This window comes from Ciconia boyciana, chromosome 1 (genome assembly GCF_034638445.1).
Source record: "Ciconia boyciana chromosome 1, ASM3463844v1, whole genome shotgun sequence".
In the NCBI taxonomy this organism is placed as follows: Eukaryota; Metazoa; Chordata; class Aves; order Ciconiiformes; family Ciconiidae; genus Ciconia; species Ciconia boyciana.
This window is the reverse complement of record NC_132934.1, coordinates 12,790,925-12,812,888: the sequence shown is the minus strand read 5'-3', so window position 1 is coordinate 12,812,888 and position 21,964 is coordinate 12,790,925. Positions and strand designations below refer to the sequence as shown.

General features: G+C 40.0%; 1 protein-coding gene across 1 annotated transcript in view; it reads left to right on the top strand.

The window, feature by feature from the left end:
- Positions 1 to 645: 645 nt before the first annotated feature.
- GNAI1 (G protein subunit alpha i1) overlaps positions 646 to 21,964 on the top strand; it is a 38,923-nt gene continuing 17,604 nt past the window's right edge. Inside the window, exons 1-2 of the mRNA XM_072858592.1 lie at positions 646 to 921; positions 1,023 to 1,225. Of these exons, the coding sequence (XP_072714693.1) occupies positions 1,108 to 1,225 (118 nt within the window). The 5' untranslated portion in view covers positions 646 to 921; positions 1,023 to 1,107. The remainder of the gene's footprint in view (positions 922 to 1,022; positions 1,226 to 21,964) is intronic.

The window sequence follows — 21,964 nt, the reverse complement described above, 5'->3', positions numbered from 1 at the left end:
CGTTTGGCTTTCTTTTCGTGGGGGTAAAAAATACTGCTGCCTGGTGAGTCTCAGGAGGGCAGAAAGCTCGGCTGCTGTCCCAGGGCCCCTCCAAGCCCCCTCCCGGCCTCCTCCTCCCGAGGGGAGGATCGCCCTGCAGCCCACAAGCACCCAGCGCCATGGGTGCGGGCTGGACCCCGAGGCCCTTTGACGGATCTCGGCAGTGAAGCGGCGGGAAGCGAGCACAAGGCAGGCGGGGACGCTGTAGTCGGCGGGGACGCTGTAGCCGACGGCGACCGAGGCAGCCCCCAGGCGGGCCCGTGTCTGAGGAGAACGCTCTCCGCCGCCAGCTCCCGCTCCCCGCCTCAGGCGACCTCAGCCTCTGGAACCGCCCCTGCGGGCGTTGGTACAGCCCTGCCCGGCGCTCCCCCGCCCGCCCGAGGAATGGAACCTCCCGCACGGAACAGTTTAAATTCGAGGCCTCAACGGTTTCCCCCGCGCCCCTGGCAGGTGTGCGCGGCTCGCGCGCGATGGCGTCACACAGCGGCAGCGCGCGCCCGGACGCCTGCCCGTCCTTAGCCTCATGCACGCTCTGCTTCCGTCGCGCGCCCCACCCCCCCGGCCGCTAATGCCGTGCGCACGCGCAGTCGCCCCGCCCTTGCCGCCGTGCACGCGCTCGTCCCCTTCCCCCCCTCCGCGCCGCCGTGTGGGCGGCGCGCGCGGCCGAGCGCCTCCGGAGGGGCGGGGGCGGGGCCGGGGCCGCGGGAGCGCGAGGGCCGCGGCGGCGGGAGCGGCAGCCTCTGGGCCGGCGGCAGCGCCCGCGGTGCGTGGCCTCCGTCAGCAGCCCTCCGCCTTCACCTCTCCGCGTCCCCCGGGGACGGCTCCAGGCAAGCCTCCCGCCGCCCCCCCCGCTTTCTTCCTCTCCGCTTGCTTGCGTGTGAGGTAAAGTCGGTGTGTGGTGCCTACGCCGCCGTTGCGTTTCAGGTGAGGGAGGGGGGGAAGGAGAAAGAGCGGGGAGGCACTCACTCCCCCTCCCTCCTCAGCGCCTCTCCGGCGGCCCCGGGCGCGAAACCCCGCCGCTCCCTTGCTTCTCTTCCTCCGGCGAAGTACAACAGCCCCCTTCCCAAAATGGGCTGCACTCTGAGCGCCGAGGACAAGGCGGCGGTGGAGAGGAGCAAGATGATCGACAGGAACCTGCGGGAGGATGGCGAGAAGGCGGCCAGGGAGGTCAAGCTGCTCCTCTTAGGTAAGGGCTCCCTAAGGTAGGAGTCCCCCTGAAGTAATCCCCCCCCAAGGCCCTGAGGCAAGGTGCCCCCTCGCCTCCCAGCCCCGAGGTGAGGGCCCCTGTGTAGGCGAGGGCGGGGCAGGTGCCCGCCGAGCCCGCTCGCAGCTAATGTAGCACCCGAGGATGGCTGAGGAGAGGGCCCCGCTTCTCGGGCTTGGAGGGCGGTTGGGCGGTGGGATGCCTTCTTCGGATAACGTGGCGGAGGGAACGCCGCTCTGCCGTGGTGGGGTATGCGCTTACGGCCCCTCAAAAGTTTTCGGGGTAAGGGAAGGCACAGCAGCCTGTTAAGGCAGGTGGGCGCCTCGGCGCCTTTCGGGGTTAGAGGCAGGGCTGTTCTGGGGAAACGGCACGGTGTCGTTTGTCCTGGGGCCCTTGTTTAGAGCGGGCCCTAACTTCCATATGAAGGGGATAACATCTCAAACTTTTGACGTGGATTCTGTGTACCTCTGCTCAGAGGAAGGAAATTTTAGGTTGGAGGATGTTTGCTCTTACTGTTTCTTGTAGACCCGAACATCTCCTAAACTGTTGCTGTAAGAATAAAGTGCAGAAAGCATTGAAGGAACACAAGACAAAGAACTATTTAACTTTTTGCATTGTTTTATTTTTGTCTAAGTTGCTTTTGTTGTTGAAACCTTACAACGGGAAGTACAATCTTGATGGGGGTTCTAAATGTATAATATAGTGACTCATATAATATGCTGTCATGTATTCTTGAGTTTTGCTCACAAGTACTTGAAGCTAGATTTTTTGTGTATTTTAAGTGATATGCTTGTGTGTAAAGATAAGTAATATAAGATTATTTTTAAAATTTACTATGCAACAAAAAAGGAAGTGAGGATTTTAATTAGAAGTACCTCTCTACAACTTGCAGACAGCTGAATGCTGCAAGATTTGTTTGTATTAACGTTGTAGGGAGTTTTGCAGTATATGCTGTAGAGCTAAACCAGACTGGATCCTTCTAATCCGGAGTTAAAAAGCTGTTGAGTTGCAGCTTTCTTCGTGCTGCCCTTCCCCTCCCAGAGCTACAGTTTCAGGCAAACTTTTTAAACAACTGATCAATTTCTGACTCCCCTCGATGTTGATTTTGGTAGATTGCTCATCTGCAGTGCTCTGTTCACTACAAACATTGTAGTAGACCTCTTAAATAACTTATTTCTGTTGCTAAATTCTAAAATAGCTCCAGAAAGGTACAGGAAACTGAAGCACTTTCATGGGTAGATGAAGAGATGAAACAAACCTAGTATGGGAAAAACAAATGTCCTAAAATGTGTTTATAGACTTAAAATTTCGCTTGTGAGAGAAACAATTAAGGCTTTTCTTTTTGGTTTGTTTTCCAGAAAGTGTTAGGCTTTTGGTTGGTACTCTGCCTAGTCGTATACACCTTTGGAACACTCGCATTGTTCCGTGGAAGGGTTATCCTGTATGTGATCGATAGCAATACTGCAGAGGATGTTACCATCTTTTTCAAAGGTGGCAAAGTAATGCTTTATATGTCTTCTGGCAAGGCATTTAAAATGATTGTTCAGTATTTTGCTGTTCTGTATGGACATTTTAGTACATGTAGTTTGGTAGTTGTCTTCATATCTTTCATCCATTCTGTGGATACGGATAAAGTCCACATCTATAGAAAGATGCTTTAAACTTGGGAATGAATTTTGTCACTATTTTCAGTTGCTTAATGCTCTTATGTATAATAAAGTCCTATGTTATGAGCTTTTATCTTTAAATTTTATAAATTCTATGTTTCTAATACAGAAAAGCTTTTGAGGAAAGTTTCTTTTTCTGTTGGAATATCATGAAATCTTAGGATATGGAACAAATGCTCAAGTACATGTGTTTTCTTATAGTGTTCTGAGCAGTAGCTCAGTTGGTTTAATATTTCCCCCTCCCCTATTAAAAAAAGGTGTGAAAACTAGCAGACTAGCTTATTTTAGAAGCAGTGTTTGAATCATTATTTAACAAAAATTACCTAAATGTTTACTGAACTCAGAATGAGGTTTTGTATATGGGCCCATGGATGCATTTGTGTATTTCACGTGTCTTGGAATGAAAGTTTTTCTGTTACTTTTCCTTGCAACTGTGTCTGATGTCTTAAATGTTATGTGAATGCTTTATCTGATGGCAAAACTATTTAAAGTTACTGCCACTAGAGTCACTTTCTTCTCATCACTCGCTTTCCCAATTGCTTGTTCAGCTCGTATGTCATAGTTTATCATCTAGTCGGTTGTACTCCTACATCTATTTATGGGCTGCTTCTGTTAAAAAGATACTGAAATAAAAGGAAAAGTACAAATTGCGGTCTGCTGCCAGGAAGATACAATGTATGAGACACATCTAAAATACCTTGCTTATGTAGAAAAAGAGCAGGTAGCTGTACACCTATTGACCCAATAAGACACATTTATTCCAGCATCTATAAAAACTATATTTTTGTGTGGTGATTAGAGGATCCTACTGAAGCTTAAGCTAGAATGCTCAATTGAGGGAAGATGTGTTTATAAAATCAGTCTATTTCTAGTCTTTAATTTATTCCATTATATGCTTTTCTAAAGGTTTTTCGAAAACAGGAAATTGCAGTGATTTAATTAAGAGATAGATGTGACATTGTTGTACCTAAACCATGACTATGTGAACAATATCACTGATGCATGTTAGATTTATATTTTGTTGTCCTGTCTCTAGAAAGAAGCAAACATATTTAAGCTGTGCAAAATACTATTGTCCTGGATTATCTAGCTTCTTTTGTCATACCTGTAAATTGGTGCATCATTTTGTACAAATTTGACTGCAGGTCATTTGGAATAAAAATACTGGATTCTGAACATTATCCACATATAACAATATTTTAACCTTGTAATTCTGTGTACTTCAATGTACTATCCCAACAGCAGGGAAACCTTTTCTGGAAAATTTCTGAGAGCCATCCTCATTAGAAGTAAGCTGAACTTGAGCATATAGTTTGTAAGCCAAATGGAAAATGCTTGTTTATACATGGAATTTGGTGTTTTTATTTTTAAAAATAATTCAATAAATGAGCTTCTTTCATTTAAAATTATTTGCAATCAATGTGTGTGACAAATGCTTAAATTTCATGGGAACTCAACAAAAAATATGAGTGGTCTAGTATATTGTCCAACACTAAAAATTTAAAATACGGAAGTACTTTTCCTTAAGCACTTTAATATCCGTGTCAACTTGACAGTTCCTAAACTTCTGTTTCCTAATTGTTTGAAGTAATATTTTGTTTTATTGTGTTTTTTTGTTGTTGTTTCTTACAGATAAGCTCTTACACTTTGTGTAAGTGATATTTTTGGAAAGCAATGTGTATTTTGGCTGGCTTTTAAGTAGAGAAAGCAGTAGACCCAAGTTGTTTTTTCTCTTCCATGGTTCCTCATCTTAACTTTTAGTGTTCAACAAATAAAAATTCCAGTGATGCTTGCAGAATGAATGTAATTCTACTCATGTTAGGAGATGGTGGTTCTGTGTGACCAATCTGTGTGCTGCATTAATACACATGTGATCCAGATCAGGTGTGGATTTGCAAGTACATTTCTGTTGAATTAGCTAAAGCACATAAGACTGAATTTATGCCAGCTGCAGGAGAACAGGCAGTACCTCATTTAGTAGAAAGCCTTCTGGTATGAGGTTAACTCATCAGGTTTTATGAATACATTCAAACTGGCAGCACGCGTTTATAGGATTAGCGCTTTGTCTTGTGGATTATCACATTCTTCACCTAATATAGCAAATTCAGTGTTCAGGTTCTTAGTATCTTGAATGAAAAAGGCAATAGGTATGTCTTAAACATTCTTTAGGAGTGGATCCTGGGATCCAGGAGGTCACAGACCATATATTTGACAACTGTAATTATCCATCTTCTTTTTGGATAATCACATTTGCAGATTTAAGTTCAATGGATACCTTTATACTCATGACCAACAGAGCCACTTTTCCATTCCTGAATAGATCCTTGTGATTTGTACTGGAACATTGGCATGTTGCATTCTTAAAGATACCCGTTTTTGAACTTAAGACAGAGTGCTGCTCTTAATCTTTTTCATTGCAGTTCTTCCTGTTCCTTAAGGCAGTAGCTAGAAGAACTCTATTCAGTTTTTCTAAATCTTCACAACTCAGGCATCTTTTCCTGGCTGCTTTTCTTTTGTTACAGACCTGCATCTTTCTGTCTGCTCAGTCAACTGACTCCCACTGCATACTTCATCTTTTCAACAGCATGATCCTCACAGTCCTTGGCAATACCTGCCTTCCTCCAGACCTGACTGCACACTGGACTAAAAAAATATATATATGCTATTTGTACCATTACTTCTCTTGCCTTTCCTCCAGAGTAGTCTCTTTCTCCACACTTGCAGACAAAAAAGACTTCTGAAGTCTGAACTTATGGGAGCTCTCAAAAAAGCCTTATTCTCACAAACAAGTATTGTGCATTTCAGAGATGTTGACTTCATCTTTGTAAGTTATGCCAGCCTAGTCTAAAACATTTGTGACAAAATATTTCCTGTCTTGCCTTCAGAGACAATTATCTATAGATATTTACAAAGTTCACCTCTTATTTAAAAGCTGTTTTGGGATACCTAAAAGAAGTGTTTAATGTTTAGGTTTGTTTTGGTTTTTTCCCCCCCTTGTTGCTCTTGTCTGTCCATCATCCATGTCATCCTGTGTCCGTGTCATGTCCGTGTCCCCCCCCGCCCCCAACTTTCTGCCTGTCTGCTTAGGTTTAGCAGGCATTATGACTAGGAGCTGTCTTGCATTTTAATATGGTACAGTTGGACTCTGGCAATCAGGATGTTATTTCTGTGGACTTTTATATCTGACTTTGTAGTTAAGTCAATGAAATCCTCAAGCCTTTGTACCAAATATAACAATAATTTCAAAGAACAAAGTCAAAATTACTAGATTCCCTTAGTGTAATAATCCCCCTTGCTTTTGTGAAAGGAGGCTCATGGATGTACAGAAAATACAGCCATTCAGTTAAGGTTGTGTTTGTATAATTGCAGTTTGAGTTCTTTTATGCTTGTCTCTATTTGAATGTTGTAATAATTTACAACACTGTAACATTGGTCTTTAATGTGTGTATAGACTTCTTCACTACAATACAAATTATCTTTAGTGATTTCAGGTCATCTGTTGCATTATTATTTTAAATCTTCATTTTGTAAGTTTCTTTATAAAATCACCATTTATGATTATATCATGATTTTAATTCTTTAACATTCTTAGGAAAAAATTTACTTCAGTACATCTTGTTTTAGAAAGGGCTAAAGAGAAACTGTATGTTTTGTACTATGTCATGATACCAGTAATGGCAGCTTTACTTTTTTGTCTCTTGATTAAAAAGTGTAGTTATGAATATTTAAAAATTACTTTTGCATCAGGCATTAAGTCTTTTTTTAAAAAAAATTTATTTTAAGAGTTAGAAAACATTTTAGCTTAAATTATTTTCCTTCAAGTTGTCTTTTAAAAAGAATGTAATGCTGCTTTTTTTTCCCTCCTGAATTAGAGACCGAAAAAACTCTGGTAAGGTACTTTTTGGTAAGCTGTTCACTCCCAGCGTCAGTGGTGCCTCAGGACTACACAAAAGTTCTGTAACACGCTGACTTAATTAGTTTCTTCCTATGTTTTCTGGCAGCACAGTTTATTGTATCATCATTGTGCTGATATGACAGTTTACTTCAGTCCTATAGATTATATTACTGAAATGGTGGTGTATTTAAGCTAACCTCCTTTTGTGAACTTATTTTTAACTCCAGAACTAAAGTTTACAGTATAGCTCCTTGCATAGTTGTGTTGGGACAACTTGAACTTGGGCTTTGTGCTATAAAGAGTTAGGCTGTGCTTATTTATATGATCATATTGCCAAAGTGGATTGTTCTTTTGCTGCCACATTTTACCCTTTAGTTGTTTTGGTTCTATGAGAAGGAAGACTTGAGTAGTTGGCACATCCTAAAGTCTGGCTAAATATTTTGAAACCAAGCCATGAGTCTGGCTTCAGAGGGCATGAAATTCTGAAGTTGGTTTTGCTGCTGAGCTGGATGGATGTCTGCAGTGTTTCCTGTAATATACTATCTGGCAAATGTCAAGGTAGAAGACTGGAAGTAGAAAAGAGATATTTAAGATGTTCTGTTAAGTGTGAAGTTTTTCTGCCATGGAAATGCTGAAATGAAGCTCTGAACTGACTTGATAATTAGCTATTAAAAGTTTTTTTCCAAGAGGTGTATAGGAGAACCTGTATTGATGAAAACTTGCTATTCTGAGGTTGAGTCTTAGTCATTGTCCAGCTTTACCGAGATGAGCTGTTCTATTTATTGCCCTTGTTTGCTCAGTGTCCTACTGTTACCTCAGGCTTTGTGTAAATTACTGTTTTGTTATTCTGTAAATGGAACTTAGTTGGCTTCACCTGAGAGATTCTGTATCCAAAAAGTATTTCAGTTGGTAAGGTATATAGAGAGCAGCTAGAAAAATCAGAACTTTGAACTTGTGAGAGCAAGAAGTGTTGAGTTCACTATTCAGAAAAATGCAGAGTTTTTGAAGTGGCTCAACTTAGTGAAATTTCTGAGCGGAAGGATAATTAAGATATTGAAATTTATTAGATGATTAAGACAAAAATAAACTTCTTGCTGAGATACTTTTGTGTACTAGCAATGTATGCTTTTACTGCAAAGATTTGAACTCATCTCTTCTTAATGCTAAACATATTTTGTTCTCCTTGTCCATTGAGTAGGAGCAGACAAGACAAAATAAGATTTCTTAATGAGAATCAGGGTGGGAAATGAATGATATGATGCCATAGACTAATTATCCATGTTTGTGACTGCTCATAATCCTTTCACATTGTAGCTGTAAGAAGTGTTAGAGTTGGGGATTTGGAAGATGTTTCCCATCATCATGGCTTTGCCCTTGGAATTTGCAAAGCTGTGGAGCCAGCTTCAAAATCTCTGGCATTATCTATAGCTTGAATATGTAACAGGAGGTAAGGTATCATGTACCTGTTTATGCTGTCCCAGCAAAATGGCCTAAAATCACCTAGTGTCACAGATACCCACATGCATTATTCCTTGATCTGAAAGTATGTTATCTGTTCAGGTCAAACTTTGACTTTCTGTTTCATTTTGGTTTAATTGATGGCTAGTCCCTTCTTTGAAAACCATATTTCTGTGTAATTTTTTAAAATTTCTCTGGATATCGTTCTTTCAGGATCTCAACTGATGGGGGTAATTGACATAGAACATTTAAGAACCAATGCTTTAAATAAGAGATTTGTTGTTAAACGTATGATAGGCAAATAAATTGCTTTCCTTTCCTGGCTTTGGTAATCGAAGGGTCACTGAAGCTCTGAATAACACAATTTCTAGTATGTTTAGGTATCAACTTAATAAATCAAGTAGTGGTGTTGACATATATTTGTGTTTATTGATCCATATATCCAGGGCGCTATGTATTTATATTTAGAGGTGCATGTAAACTGCAATACTATACCTATATAAATTGATACTGAAATTAGAAAATACTTTTTGTAAAGCCACTTATTTGAAGGAATCGACACCATTTGAATATCTAATGCTTCAATTTATGAAATAAACGGTACCTCATTACTTTTTTGTATATGCTTTTTAGAAATGTAGTGTTGCATTTGAAGTGCATAATATACTTAGCAAAGGTACCTGATTAAATCTTTAGTGAAATATAACAGTATCTAGGCAACCAGAATGGACAGGAAGTCTTTACAATCATTGCTCTAAACAGATTGCTTTTAAAGAAGAAATCAATGTAAGGTAATGAAAATTCCCGTTGAAGCTGTGAAGCAGGTTTATAATTCTTAATAACTTCTAGAACTTAATATGATCTGTTTCTTGAAATGAGAATACTGTTGGAATCAAATGGCTACCTGTACCTCATCTTCCCTTTGCAATGTTGATAAAATAATTCCTTGCATACAAGGAATTGTTGGTTTTTACATGGATGAAGCTGATGTAGTTGTTCGGCTCGTAATATGTGTTGTTACCCATCATGATCGTAAGGATGTTCTGAATCTCTGGGTTTTTTTTTAATAGTTTCCAGTAAAACTTGAGGTTCTTGCCTACTTTCTAAATACATATCAGAGTGCCGGAAATAAACAGTGCATGTTATCTAATAAGCAGTTGAGCCGTTCTAGAAGCTCTGTGTTGCTAAAAAGGAGAGTGCTCTTGCAGCAGCTGGCTGAATGGTTTTGCCCTCTCCCTGATGCTTTTAAATGCTTAATTCAGTTTTGTGCTGGTTTAATAGTCAAGTTGGCTGTCCTGTTTGGACTTAGTTTGCTGCTACAGTGGTCAGTTTAACTGGTATTTCATAATGGTCTGGTGAGGACCTGAATAAAACGCATGATGAGGAGCAGCGACACATGCCTTATGCAAATGGAGTACTGGAAATGCATAGCAGTGGGTGGAGGGAAAAATGGGTGCAGAATAGGATTCTTTCAATTTCTGCATTTCTGTGTCACAGTTTACTGTAGAATTGGATTAGGAATACTGTGAAATGGTGTTCACCTGCAAGGTCCAGTTGATAGACACATTAAACTCTATTCAAAACTCACTTATTTTAAAACCTCATTGCTGGAATAGGAGATAGTGCCAGTCTTTCTCAAGGAGTGTGTTGATTAGGGCACTTGATCAAAAAATAGAGGTAGGAGTTTGTTTTCGTTCCAAGTCCAAGGAGTCTCAGACCTATGTTTCCTTATGCTATTCTAACTTACAGGTCGTAGGCTTGACTAGGAAGAATCCTCTTCTACCTAGCACTTTGTGAAGAATGTAAGATGGTAGTGGACAAGAAGTGTAACTGCCAGCTCAGTGTCCAAGCAGTAGAGGAGAATGGAGACATTAGTGTCCAGTTAAAACAGTAAACTTGTACTAATATTATAAACAGAATACAGTGTGAATGTAGTATTGGAATATAATTTTAAAACTTCCTATGACTGGAGCTAAATGTCTTGCAATAACAAAATTGGGAGTAAACAAGACAATTGAATGTCTATAGGTTTTATTTAATTAAATTTATTTTGAATGCTTGTTGATTTCAGAATCTACCAGTGATATATTGTACAAGGGTGGACTGAAAATAGGCTGCTAAATCTCATTTAAGTGTTGTCTGTATTCTTCATGCATTAAATATTTCTTGAAGCGTTTTGAAGGTGGATTTCTCAGCTGTATGTAGATTCAGTTACTGATCCTTAATAAATCCAGTAAACTCTTAGCAAAACCATTATATGCTTTCTAAACCTCTTAAAGACATTGACAGGGATTCCTTTTAATATGCTTTAGTGCCTCTGTTTGCTAGCAAAGGCTGTCATTGAATTCCTAGATGAGAGACTACTTAGGCTATTTTTTCTGTCTGCTGTTCTGGAACATAGGACCTTTTGGCATTAGATTAGACTGGGCTTTGACAATATACTTGTTTGAGGCCTAACAAACTGCTATTTAGGTATCTATCATATTCCTTGCTTCTGGGCCTGTTGGGTGCAACTGCCTGTTTGAATGGGTTGAAATTTTTATATACTTCAAAGATTTCTCAGTTTAATTTGAGACCAGTTAAATGCAAAGTCTGTTTAAACAACAACAAGCCAGATTTTTGCTTTAGTACTGTTAACCACAAATAGTATTCTGCTTGTAGGTAGTTTTGTGTGGAAAATGCATGTGCATGTACAAAAGAATATGATTGAGTGTACACATAAATTTTCTTTCCTGGTTCAAATACAAATAAGAGTTCTGAAATGTTTGCTTTTGAAAAAGATCAGTCTGAATAGCTAGATCTTTTCATTTAACATTGCAGTCTGTGTCACTTTGTAAGTCCTTACAGTTTTTTGGTGGAAGTGGAGACCTTTTTGTAGTGAACTTAGGTCAACTATCAATATGCTTATTTTCCTTATTTTTGTGGATCTTTGTCCTTGAGCTACAAGATGAAAAACACTTAAGTTAGGCGTGGATGAAGACTGAGAATTTATGTGAACTAAAGTTTATTGCACTACTCTTACAGTAATGGGCTAACTTTTAGTATAATTGCATTTACCCATAAACTTTGACAGCACCCATTTATCTCATTTGCAAATAATGCCTTGGTGTTACATGACAAGTAGAGCTTTGAATAAAATCAGTTGAGATTTACATGAGAGATCTTTTTCCTATTTTGATAGGAATGCACACACTTTGCTTTCTGATTTTTCCCAACTCTTTGTATAGTTATGTGGTAATATGAGGTAGGAGGGACAGTCAGATCTGTCACAATTGTAGATAATACAACAGTAGTGTTGTTCTGAATTGCAAGTGGAGCCTGAGATGAAAAGGTGCTGTGAATTCCAAGTTCTTTTGTTGTATCTCTCCACCAGAATAACCTGTATAAAGTATGCCTCTGTTGCAGGGGGGGATTTTTTGTAAAGTATCTTTGATTGTGATTAATTATAGTCTGCTTAGTAGTAGGAGTTCCCTCTGGTATCTCAGTCACTGAACCTACCATCTTTGCACACCATATTTATAGCTCAGTGAACAGTAAAAGGCCATGAAGGCCAACCACACTGTCAAGAAAAATGTCAGGGTGCTCTGGATTTCTAGAGATTTATTAGATGTATATTTGAAGGTCTGGATGAGGCATGCTGTACTCTCTTGGCGGAAATTGACAGTAACTGTCCTGGCAAACACTGTAAGAGCAAAGGAGGTGGTTCTTTGTGTTGGAGCACTCAGCATTTATCCGGTGTAGTGTGGTCATATACAATATCCACTCAAAGTCATGTTCTAGAAGGTCTTTAATCATGTTCTTTCATACCATGATTTCAAATTATGTAGTGATTGTTTCTGAGCATACTACTATGTATGGAAGAAGAAAACCACTTCAATTTTTTTAAGTAACAAATTTAAATCTTATTTTAATTTTGAAGAGAAGATCAGTTATTTGCTATTAGTAAAGTTCCATTAGAAACACTAACAAGTTTCTGGACTTTGAATTTTGAGGAGATTCCCAAATCTTTTAGAGGATAGTAGTCTGGAGGCTGGCCTTTGATGCATTTAAGTAGTCAACTGATAATCTTACCAAGCTGCTGCCAGCATTGACATGTTAGATAAATCTGGAGCCACGAACATTTTAGCCACTGGTGATGTGGCATATAGTTGTCAGGCAGCAAGCATGATTACTATGTGGTTTTCATCTCCAAATGTGCATCCATTCCCTTATTTAATTTCTGGTATAAGTAAGAGGTTTATTTCCAAACCTTTGAGTCTCAGCTTGTCACGGTCCTGCTGGGTTTGGCACCTCACACAAAGGAAGCTATGCCTATATCTTAATTGAAGAAAATGCTTCAGATTTTAAAGTACAATGGCACTGTCCCTCTGTAAGGCAATGATACTGTTTCTTAAGAGATCTCTTGTACATTCTCAACAGATACATCTTTTTAAAGTAGATTCGATTCCAAGGTACTAAATTTCCTTTTGAATGTTTCACAGAGTTTCTGAAATATGACACTTGGGATTGTATTGGTGCTCTCCTTTATAGTGAGACAATGAGTCCACAATATGGTTATGGTATAAGTGATGCACATAATGATAACAGGTTTCCTACTGTATAGCAGTAGCTGTACAGCCAGTAATTCGAAACAGTTGAGGCATATAAATATAAAAACAGTTTTGAAGAGCTAGATATGATTTGTATTCAAAAGCTGCATGCATTCAAGTGAGTGGTACATAAAATTATAGAATCATAGAATCAAAGAATGGTTTGGGTTGGAAGGGACCTTAAAGATCATCTAGTTCCAACCCCCCTGCCATGGGAAGGGACACCTTCCACTAGAGCAGGTTGCTCAAAGCCCCATCCAACCTGGCCTTGAACACTTCCAGGGACGGGGCGTCCCCAGTTTCTCTGGGCAACCTGTTCCAGTGTCTCACCACCCTCATAGTGAAGAATGTCTTCCTTATATCTAATCTAAATGTACCCTCTTTCAGTTTAAAGCTATTACCCCTTGTCCTATCACTACATGCCCTTGCAAAATGTCCCTCCGCAGCTTTCTCGTAGGCCCCTTCAAGTACTGGAAGGCTGCTGTAAGGTTTTCCCAGAGCCTCCTCTTCTGCAGGCTGAACAACCCCAACTCTCTCAGCCTGTCTTCATAGGAGAGGTGCTCCAGCCCCCTGATCATCTTCGTGGCCGTGCTCTGGTCTCACTCCAACAGGTCTATGTCCTCCTTATGTTGGGGGCCCCAGAGCTGAACGCACATAACAAAAAAATTCTGCTAAGGTGTCTGCTTATCACATGCATCGAATTCTAAGCAAAAAGAAGATTTCATAAAACCTTTGTCATAAAAAGATATTAAGCACTAACAGAAAATTTGAAATAGCTGGAAACTCAATTCATACTTCGAAGATAAAGATGTGAATAAAAGTTACTGTAAGGTTTGCAAAATGGAGTGTGTGCTCCGCTTGTTTCACCATAAGCTTTATTTTATAGAATTTAGAATTCATTGCGTTCTAGAGGTTATACTGAATATAAAACCATACTTTTTCTTTGTTCTTTCAATACTAAACTAATTAATACGGTCTTTCTATCACTTGCTTATGTGCTTACTATAGTAATAGCCTAGGTATCTAAGAAAATTAAAACAGTTTATTGGAGGTCTAGACCTGAATAAACACACAGGATGCTAATGTGAGTTAATATGTGATTGCTTCTTAAGGTAACATTTTATATTAGCAATTTTCTTAAATTATGTTTTGTATATCTTATATTGACTATTTTCTTGTGTACTGTTGATTTCAAACATCTACTACGAGCAATACTGAGGACCTAGGAAAGAAATAATTAGTTATAATTAATTCTGGATTTGTTAGGGAATTTATGAAAGTGACAGTGGCTTATAGGTTTAAATGGTGCTTCTTCCATAGAACTAAGCCAGCATGCAGCTACTGAAACCTTAAGAATTATCTTAGATCTTTTATCTGAGTCAGTGACATAATTTTAGAATCTGTCACTCCTGTGGCTTCAAGCAGTGATGTAATCTGGGATTCACACTCTATTACTACATTGCTAAGTTACTGAAATATTTTCTTCCAGATATTATTCACACAGCTTCTTTCTTAACTCATTCAAAGTTTCCTGGCATGTTCAAATTCCAGTAGCTATGGAAATTCCAAGACTAATGCCACCTCTTAAGTAATAAGTACTGTCAGCCTTTGGTTGACTATATGAAAACAGTTGAGAAGGGGAAAAGGAACATAAACTTTGTCAGTCGCAGCAGTCGCCGCCCCAGAATTAGAAGAATACAAGATGGTGGTGGATGAGAAGCATAACTGCTGGGTGGCTTCAAAAAGGGGGAGTGGGGACACAAGACAAAAAAAAAATTCTGCAGGGAGATACAGCGGTGTGGGTGCTGGTGTCATAATGTTTCATTTAGAGGTCAACCTGTCTAGTGCACGTGTAGCAACAAGTTTCCACCATGGGTTTCTTGTACTAGCATTGATGTAATTTGAATATAGTAACAATGATTAGCCGCTTGAATTCTAATTTAAGTTTCGTGTCTGGTAATGTGTCATGAGATGTGTTGTGGTTTAGCCCTACTCAGCAATTAAGTACCACACAGCTGCTTGCTCACCCTCCCCCCCCCCCGGTGGGATGGGAGGGAGAAACAGAAGAGTAAAAGTGAGAAAACTCGTGGGCTGAGATAAAGACAGTTTAATAGGTAAAGCAACAGCCACGCACACAAGCAAAGCAAAACAAAGACTTCATTCACTCCTTCCCATGGACAGGCAGGTGTTCAGCCATCTCCAGGAAAGCAGGGCTCCATCACACCTAATGGTTACTTGGGAAGACAAATGCCATCACTCCAAACATGCCCCCCTTCCTTCTTCTTCCCCAGCTTTATATGCTGAGCATGACACCATATGGTATGGAATAGCCCTTTGGTCAGTTGGGGTCAGCTGTCCCAGCTGTGTCCCCTTCCAGCTTCTTCTGCACCTGGCAGAGTACAGGAAGCTGAAAAGGCCTTGATTTAGTATAAGCACTACTTATAGCAACAATAAAACATCTCTATATTATCCACACTGTTTTCAGCACAAATCCAAAACATAGCCCTGTACTAGCTACTATAAAGAAAGTTAACTCTGTCCTAGCCAAAACCAGGACAAGGTGATAAATTTAAGAGATCATACTTCCAAGCTGTGTAATTGCCATGTGCTTTTGTAAGAGATAACTGGCCCCATAGCAGAAACAGTAGAAATCACTGGGCATTTAGCTTGTCCTGTGACAGGTGGCAGCTGAGGAACAGGCACTATTCATCTTGTGCCTTCTACTGTGAGATACTAACATCTGACAGAAGACTGGATAGGAGAGTTGTGGGGAGAGGACTTTACAGTAGGTGGATCCAACAATTTATGAGTCATTGTGTTTTATTTTAAATTTTGTGTGCATCTCTATGTTTATGTGGTACAAGTCTGTTTTACAGCCTGGAAAACTGACAAGCATCCATTGAAAGATTTATATTAATTACTCATGTCTGTACTTGAACTCTCTTCTGGCAACATACAAGACTATTCTACTGGTTTGTGGGCTCTGTTCCTTTGTCTGACTTTGGTGGTTCAAAGCCAGCCCCATTCTTCTCCCCCAACTCTTCTCCTAATCTAGGGGTTTTTTTTCCCCAAAATTTAGTCTACAATTTTTTTCTGTTTTAGTGTTATGAGGTGTATATTTGTGCTATTAGGAATTGTTGTACTTGACATTAGTTTTGTCCAAAGAGGGATACTGTGAACTTGGTTTGCATTGCTTTTTATTTTGGTATTTGATTAGTTTCTTCAGTAAGCAATTAGCAAATTCTTCACAAGTTAGAAATGTTGCTGTGAAGATCTCAGCACTTACAAACAGCAGTTTCTGTGCTTGGGTGCATAAAACATTTGTTCCAGAAATTTGTAGTTCTGGAATGCTTGCTGTGTAGGCAGTGTGTGGGATAATAAATCATGAGACACTCTTGAGTGGTTTAAAGTAACATTTTTGCTGACCTGTTATTTTTAATCAAATTATAAAATACTTATTTGGGTTCCTTTTAAACATAGACCTGCTCCATTTGAAAAATAAAAGAACATTGAATCTGTCTAAAATGACGTTTGCTACAATTTCATAGTAGTGATTCATAGGATCATAGAATCATTTAGGTTGGAAAAGACCCTTAAGATCATTGAGTCCAACCAAGTCTATCTTTTTAATATTTTTAAGTAAGTTCTTGTGTAACTGACCAAATAGCAGCTTGGAGAATCAAATATTGCTTTAGCTGTTTCTTAAATTTATTTGAGCTTTGCTAGCCCTACTCAGTTCCTTCAGAGTACTGTATGTGAGGTTGATCTGTTAAATGTTTTTTTGGTTGGTTTTTTGAACATGAAGATGCTTTGATTGTTCTATTTCCAAAGTTGAAAGTTGGCTTTGAAAGAAAAATTACAATACAAATTTAGCCCCTCTTACTTAGCTGAGCTTTAGATTAACTGTGCCATGGATGGTGCAGCAGGGTTAGTCATAGGCCTGGGTTTATGTGCTAGGTGTGAATTCAGTGAGTGCTGTCATAACTCATGCTGGATCCAGGTAAACGACTGCTTTGGATAGCACCAGTACTAGCTGTGGAAGTATTGACATGTGAAGATAGAGCCTGATTACTAAACTTTGAGGCAAAAGACCCTTCAGATTCTAGTAGAATCTATGGGGGAAAATGGGGTTCTGCTGTTTCCTGTGTTAAATTGTGCTGAATTTAAGTTGGACATGCTTTGCTTCCACACTTTGTCAGTCTGCATAATGAAGCATAAGGATCTACCTGCTTTCTGGCAAGCAGGTGTAATAAGAGTATTAGACTTAGTTGAAGTTATATTCCTACTGAACTATGTGAATAAAAGTTTTAAAATTCTGTGCTTTAAATTGGATTTTCATAGGATGTGTTGCCCTCTTTGTGAGGCACACACGAAGGACACACAGTGTGCAACAGAGATGAAAATACTCATCAATTATTAAAACTTCCTTTTGTCAAAGTAATGACCTAACAGTTAGCTTAGACTCATTTAAAACTCAGCAAACAAAAAATGCCCACCATTCTTTCAAATTCAGAACTGATACACTGTGTTTTTCTAGTCTGAGCAGAACCATCATGTCTTTTTATTAATATTTTTTATATTATACATAAATAGTAACTGAGCCAATAAGACTATCTGTTCAAATTATTGGCAATAGTGAAGCTGAAGTCAAGTATCACACTTCGGTAAATAAATAGCATCCTTTACTAGATGATTGTATATTCCTCAATCAAGCCTGTCTAAATTTGGGTAGGGTTTGGTTGTGACAGTATAGCTAGCGCTGACATTTTATATGCAGCTGTCACATGAAATATTTAATACTGCTTGCTGCTGTCTAAAACTTCCTAAAACAGAGTTAGTTCTCATTTTGTTGTATGGACAACTTATGCACACTGAGATAAAGGAGGAAATTTTACAAATGCATCCATCAGAAAACCCGGCTGAGCCCTGCATTCAGGAGTGCAAAAATAATTAATCTCCTTTCAGGAGGGGAAAGTGAGTAAGGTGTAATTTTCTTACATACTTTGCAAAGATTATTAGGCAAGCTGCAGGCATTTTAGCATGCTGTTAAAGAAAAAACCCAAACCAAACACAACTGTTTCTATTTTCCATTAAATAAAATAGGGGAATGCATCTTCCAGGAACTCAGTGTTGATGTGTTAGGTTCTCTGTAATAAATTACTTGGGTTTTTTTATATGTATTATGAGTGTTTGTGGTTATGTTACTGAGAGGGCTTTTATGAGAATTCTAGATATTTGGTACACCTGAATTCTAACACCACAGAGAAACACATGTATCTGACTCAGGAAAAACTGAGTAGAAAGTGTATTACAAAATAATTAAATTTTGATACTGTGACTAGCCCTGACACTGACCTGCTTGGTTAGTCAAATGTTGCAAATTTTTAACAGAAAGAGCACTTCACAGGGTTATATACGTTAAATGCTGTAGTAATATTTCTTAATATCTCCAAAATTGCTGTTGAATGCAGGGGTGTATGCTTTCTTCAAATTGTTTGAATAAAAATGTTAACCCAAAGCAAATTACAGTAATTTCATTGATAAAGCTAATCTTTAAACTTTTGTCACCTATTTGTGCTTAAGTGTATAATTAGTTATCTACAGATTAAGTGTTAATTTAGTTTAGAAATGCTTCAGGTGTCACAATAACAAATTACTTTTGTATTGGTGTCTCTGTTTTCTCTTTATGTTAATATACTGATATTGAACTGCCGTGGCAGTTCAGAGTCTGAGAGCTATTGCTACTCTATAAAGAAACTTGCAGGTTTATAAAAAAACAAGTCTTGTACATTAGCTAAAGATGGCATTAAGCAATCTTAGACCGACAGGCCTACTCTATTCCTTAGCTACTTAATTCTGCAGTACACTAGCTCCTGTTGGTGCTAATACTCATTCTACTGTGTGTTGGAGGAAGGGGAAGTCTAGCCACATCAGTAGCGGTGCTGGGGAGGAGGTGGGACTACTTTTGGCAGCTAGTCTTACATTGGCTTGAGCCTGTCATGAAGCTACATATTTGGTTTAATAGGAGGAGTATCCCAACAGCATCACTATACAGTAGTCAAAGTATAGAAATACTCTGTTATACTGACATCAAATAATATTTTAAGTTGGAAGAAGCCTCTAGAGGTCATCTAGCTCAACCCTTGGCTCAAGCCAGGCTAACATCAAAATAGATAAGGTTGCTCAGAGTCTTGTGTCCATTTGAGTCGTGAAGATCTGCAGGGCTTAGTTTCTACTGCCTCTATGCACAATTGGTTCCAGTGCTTAACCTCTTCCATGGGGATAGGTTCCTTGCCCCCCTTATATCTCTGTGAAACTGCCTGTGCTGCAGCCTCTTGATTATCTCACATCTTTTTGTTGTGTACCTCTGAGAAGTTTGCTTCTGTCTTCAGCTGTGTTAAGTGGGTTTTAGGAGAGGACAGCAATTAGACACACAGCTCACCTCACCTCCCCCCGTAGTCTTTCCAGGATTAAAAAGCCCAGTTCCGTGTAGCTTTTCCTTGTATGCCACGTGCACCAGCACCCTAATCACTTAAGTGACCATCTACTGTTTTTTGTCTAGTTTATCAGTATCTCTCTTCCTGGGTGCTGACAGGGGGAACAGTATGCAGTACTCAGATTACAGCATCATGAATGCTGACTGCTGGGGAATAACAGCTGCTTTTGACTTGTTGACTGCAGTTTTGCCAGTGCAGCAGGGGTAGCTGTTGGCTGGGGTCAACCCAAACACCCACACAGCTGCTTGATCACTCTCTCCCTCAGGATAAGGAGAAAATAGAAGGAAGACAAGAAGGCTCCTGGATCAAGATAATGGTGTTTTAATAGGGAAAGCAAAAGCTTGCACACACAAGCAAAGCAAAAAGATGATTTAGTCCCCTGCTTCCCATTGGGAGGCAGATGTTTGGCTACTTCCTGCAAAGCAGGGCCTCAGCATACGTAATGGTTGTGTCAGAAGAATCACAGAATCATTTAGGTTGGAAAAGACCTTTAATATCATCAAGTCCAACCGTTAACATAGCACTGTGAAGTCCACCACTAAGCCATGTCCCTAAGTACCACATCTACACATCTTTTAAATACCTCCAGGGATGGTGACTCAACCACTTCCCTGGGCAGTCTGTTCCAGTGCTTGACAACCCTTTAGGTGAAGAAAGTTTTCCTAATATCCAGTCTAAACCTCCCCTGGCGCAACTTGAGGCCATTTCCTTTTGTCCTATGGCTTGTTACTTGGGAGAAGACACTGACACCCACCTCACTATAGCCTCCTTTCAAGTAGTTGTAGAGAGCGATAAGGTCTCCCCTGAGCCTCCTTTTCTCTAGGCTAAATAAACCCCAGTTCCTTCCTTCAGCTGCCTCTCATAAGACTTGTGTTCTAGACTCTTCACCACACCCACCCTTCCAAAGATTAGGACAAAGGTTAAGACAAACTCTATAACCAGAAATGTCCACCCTTCCTCCTTCTTTCCCTGAGTTTTAGGGCTGAGCACAGCATCATGTGGTATGGAATATCCCTTTGGTCAACTTGGGTCAGTTGTCCTGGCTATGTCCCTTCTCAACTTCTTGTCCACCCCCAGCCTACTCACTAGGGGTGGGGACAGGATGGAAAAGAGAAGACGACTTGATGCAGTGCATGCACTTTCAGCAACAGCAAAAACACTGGTGTGTTATCAATGCTGGTTTAGCCACAAATCCAAAGCACAGCACCATATGGGCTGCTGTGAAGAAAGTTAACTCCACCCCAGCCAGATTCAGTGCAGCAGCCTGGTATGTGGTTGACCTTCATTGCCACAAGGGCCTACTACTGACTCTTCAAGTTATTGATCCCCATGGTTGTTTTTGCATAAGGTTCTTCTCTAACCCATTAGTCCCAAGTCTGTATTGTTGCATGGGTTATTCTGTGCCACTTACAGGACTTTACATTTGTTTCTGTTCACTGTCACGAGATTCTTGTCAGCTCAGTCCTCTAGCTTATTGGGGACCCTCTGAATAGCACCTCAGTTCTCCAACACTGTGACCACTTCCTGGCCTCTCAGGCTGATGTTGCCTGCAGACTTCATGTAGGTGCATTCCATCCTGGCTTTCACGTCACTGATGATGTTATAACTATATTAGCCCAGTATCATCTCCTGAAGATTGCCCCTTCTAACTGGCTTCTGGTTAGATTTTAAACTGTTGACCACAAGCCTTTAAGTCTGGCTGACTAGGCAGATTTTCAGACACCTTGAAGTTGATATTTATCCAGTTTGGTACAAGGATGCTATGGGAGGTGGCATCAGAAGCCTTATTAGAGTCGAAGTAAATGACATCCATTGTTGTCCTTCATTCTCAAAACCAGCTGTTTCCTCATGATAACTGTTTGAAAAGTTATCAAGTTAGGCACAGTTTGCACTTTGTAAATCCATGCTGGGAATTCCCAGTCACCTTGTTGTCATTCATGTGCCTGGAAATGACTTCCAGGAGTATTTGCTGTATAGTTAGTGTGAGGATCAAGGTGAGGCTGACTGTCTCGTAATGCCTCAGATTCCCCTTCTTGCCGTTTTTTGAAGATGAATAAATACAGCCTTTATCAGTGGCTTCCCATGGTTACAGTGACCTCTAAAGAAGAGAGTTTTCTTTGGTTGTATTGGGACTGGACAACTGGTGATCTGTTTGCATTAGAAACACCTGTAGACACTGTGAAGTTTATACTCACTTCTGCAAAACCATACTGAGAGAGAGGAAATGTAAGATGGAGAATTCAGCACAAGTCAAAAACAAGCTGGGAGCATGCTGGCTAAAGGGATTAGATCACAGCTCTAAGAGTTCCATAATTTTTTCAGAGAAAGAAGCAGACTAAAGAAAGTGGAAGTAAAGTAAATTAAGGTGGTTGAGACAGCAAAAACTGCATTTTTTTTCTCTGTCTGCTGACAGACATACTAATTGGTTTTGTAAGCTTTGTATTTTAACATAGCATGGTTTGGGTGTGGTGGGGTTTTTGGTTGTTTTTTTTTTTTTAAATTTGTTAAGCACTGAGAATGGTATCGGCATGTCTGGCAAACCTCATGTAATCTGTTCCAAAGTATTCCGACTCTATTGATTTACTCTTGCAAAGGCCAAAAGATGGTTACAAGGA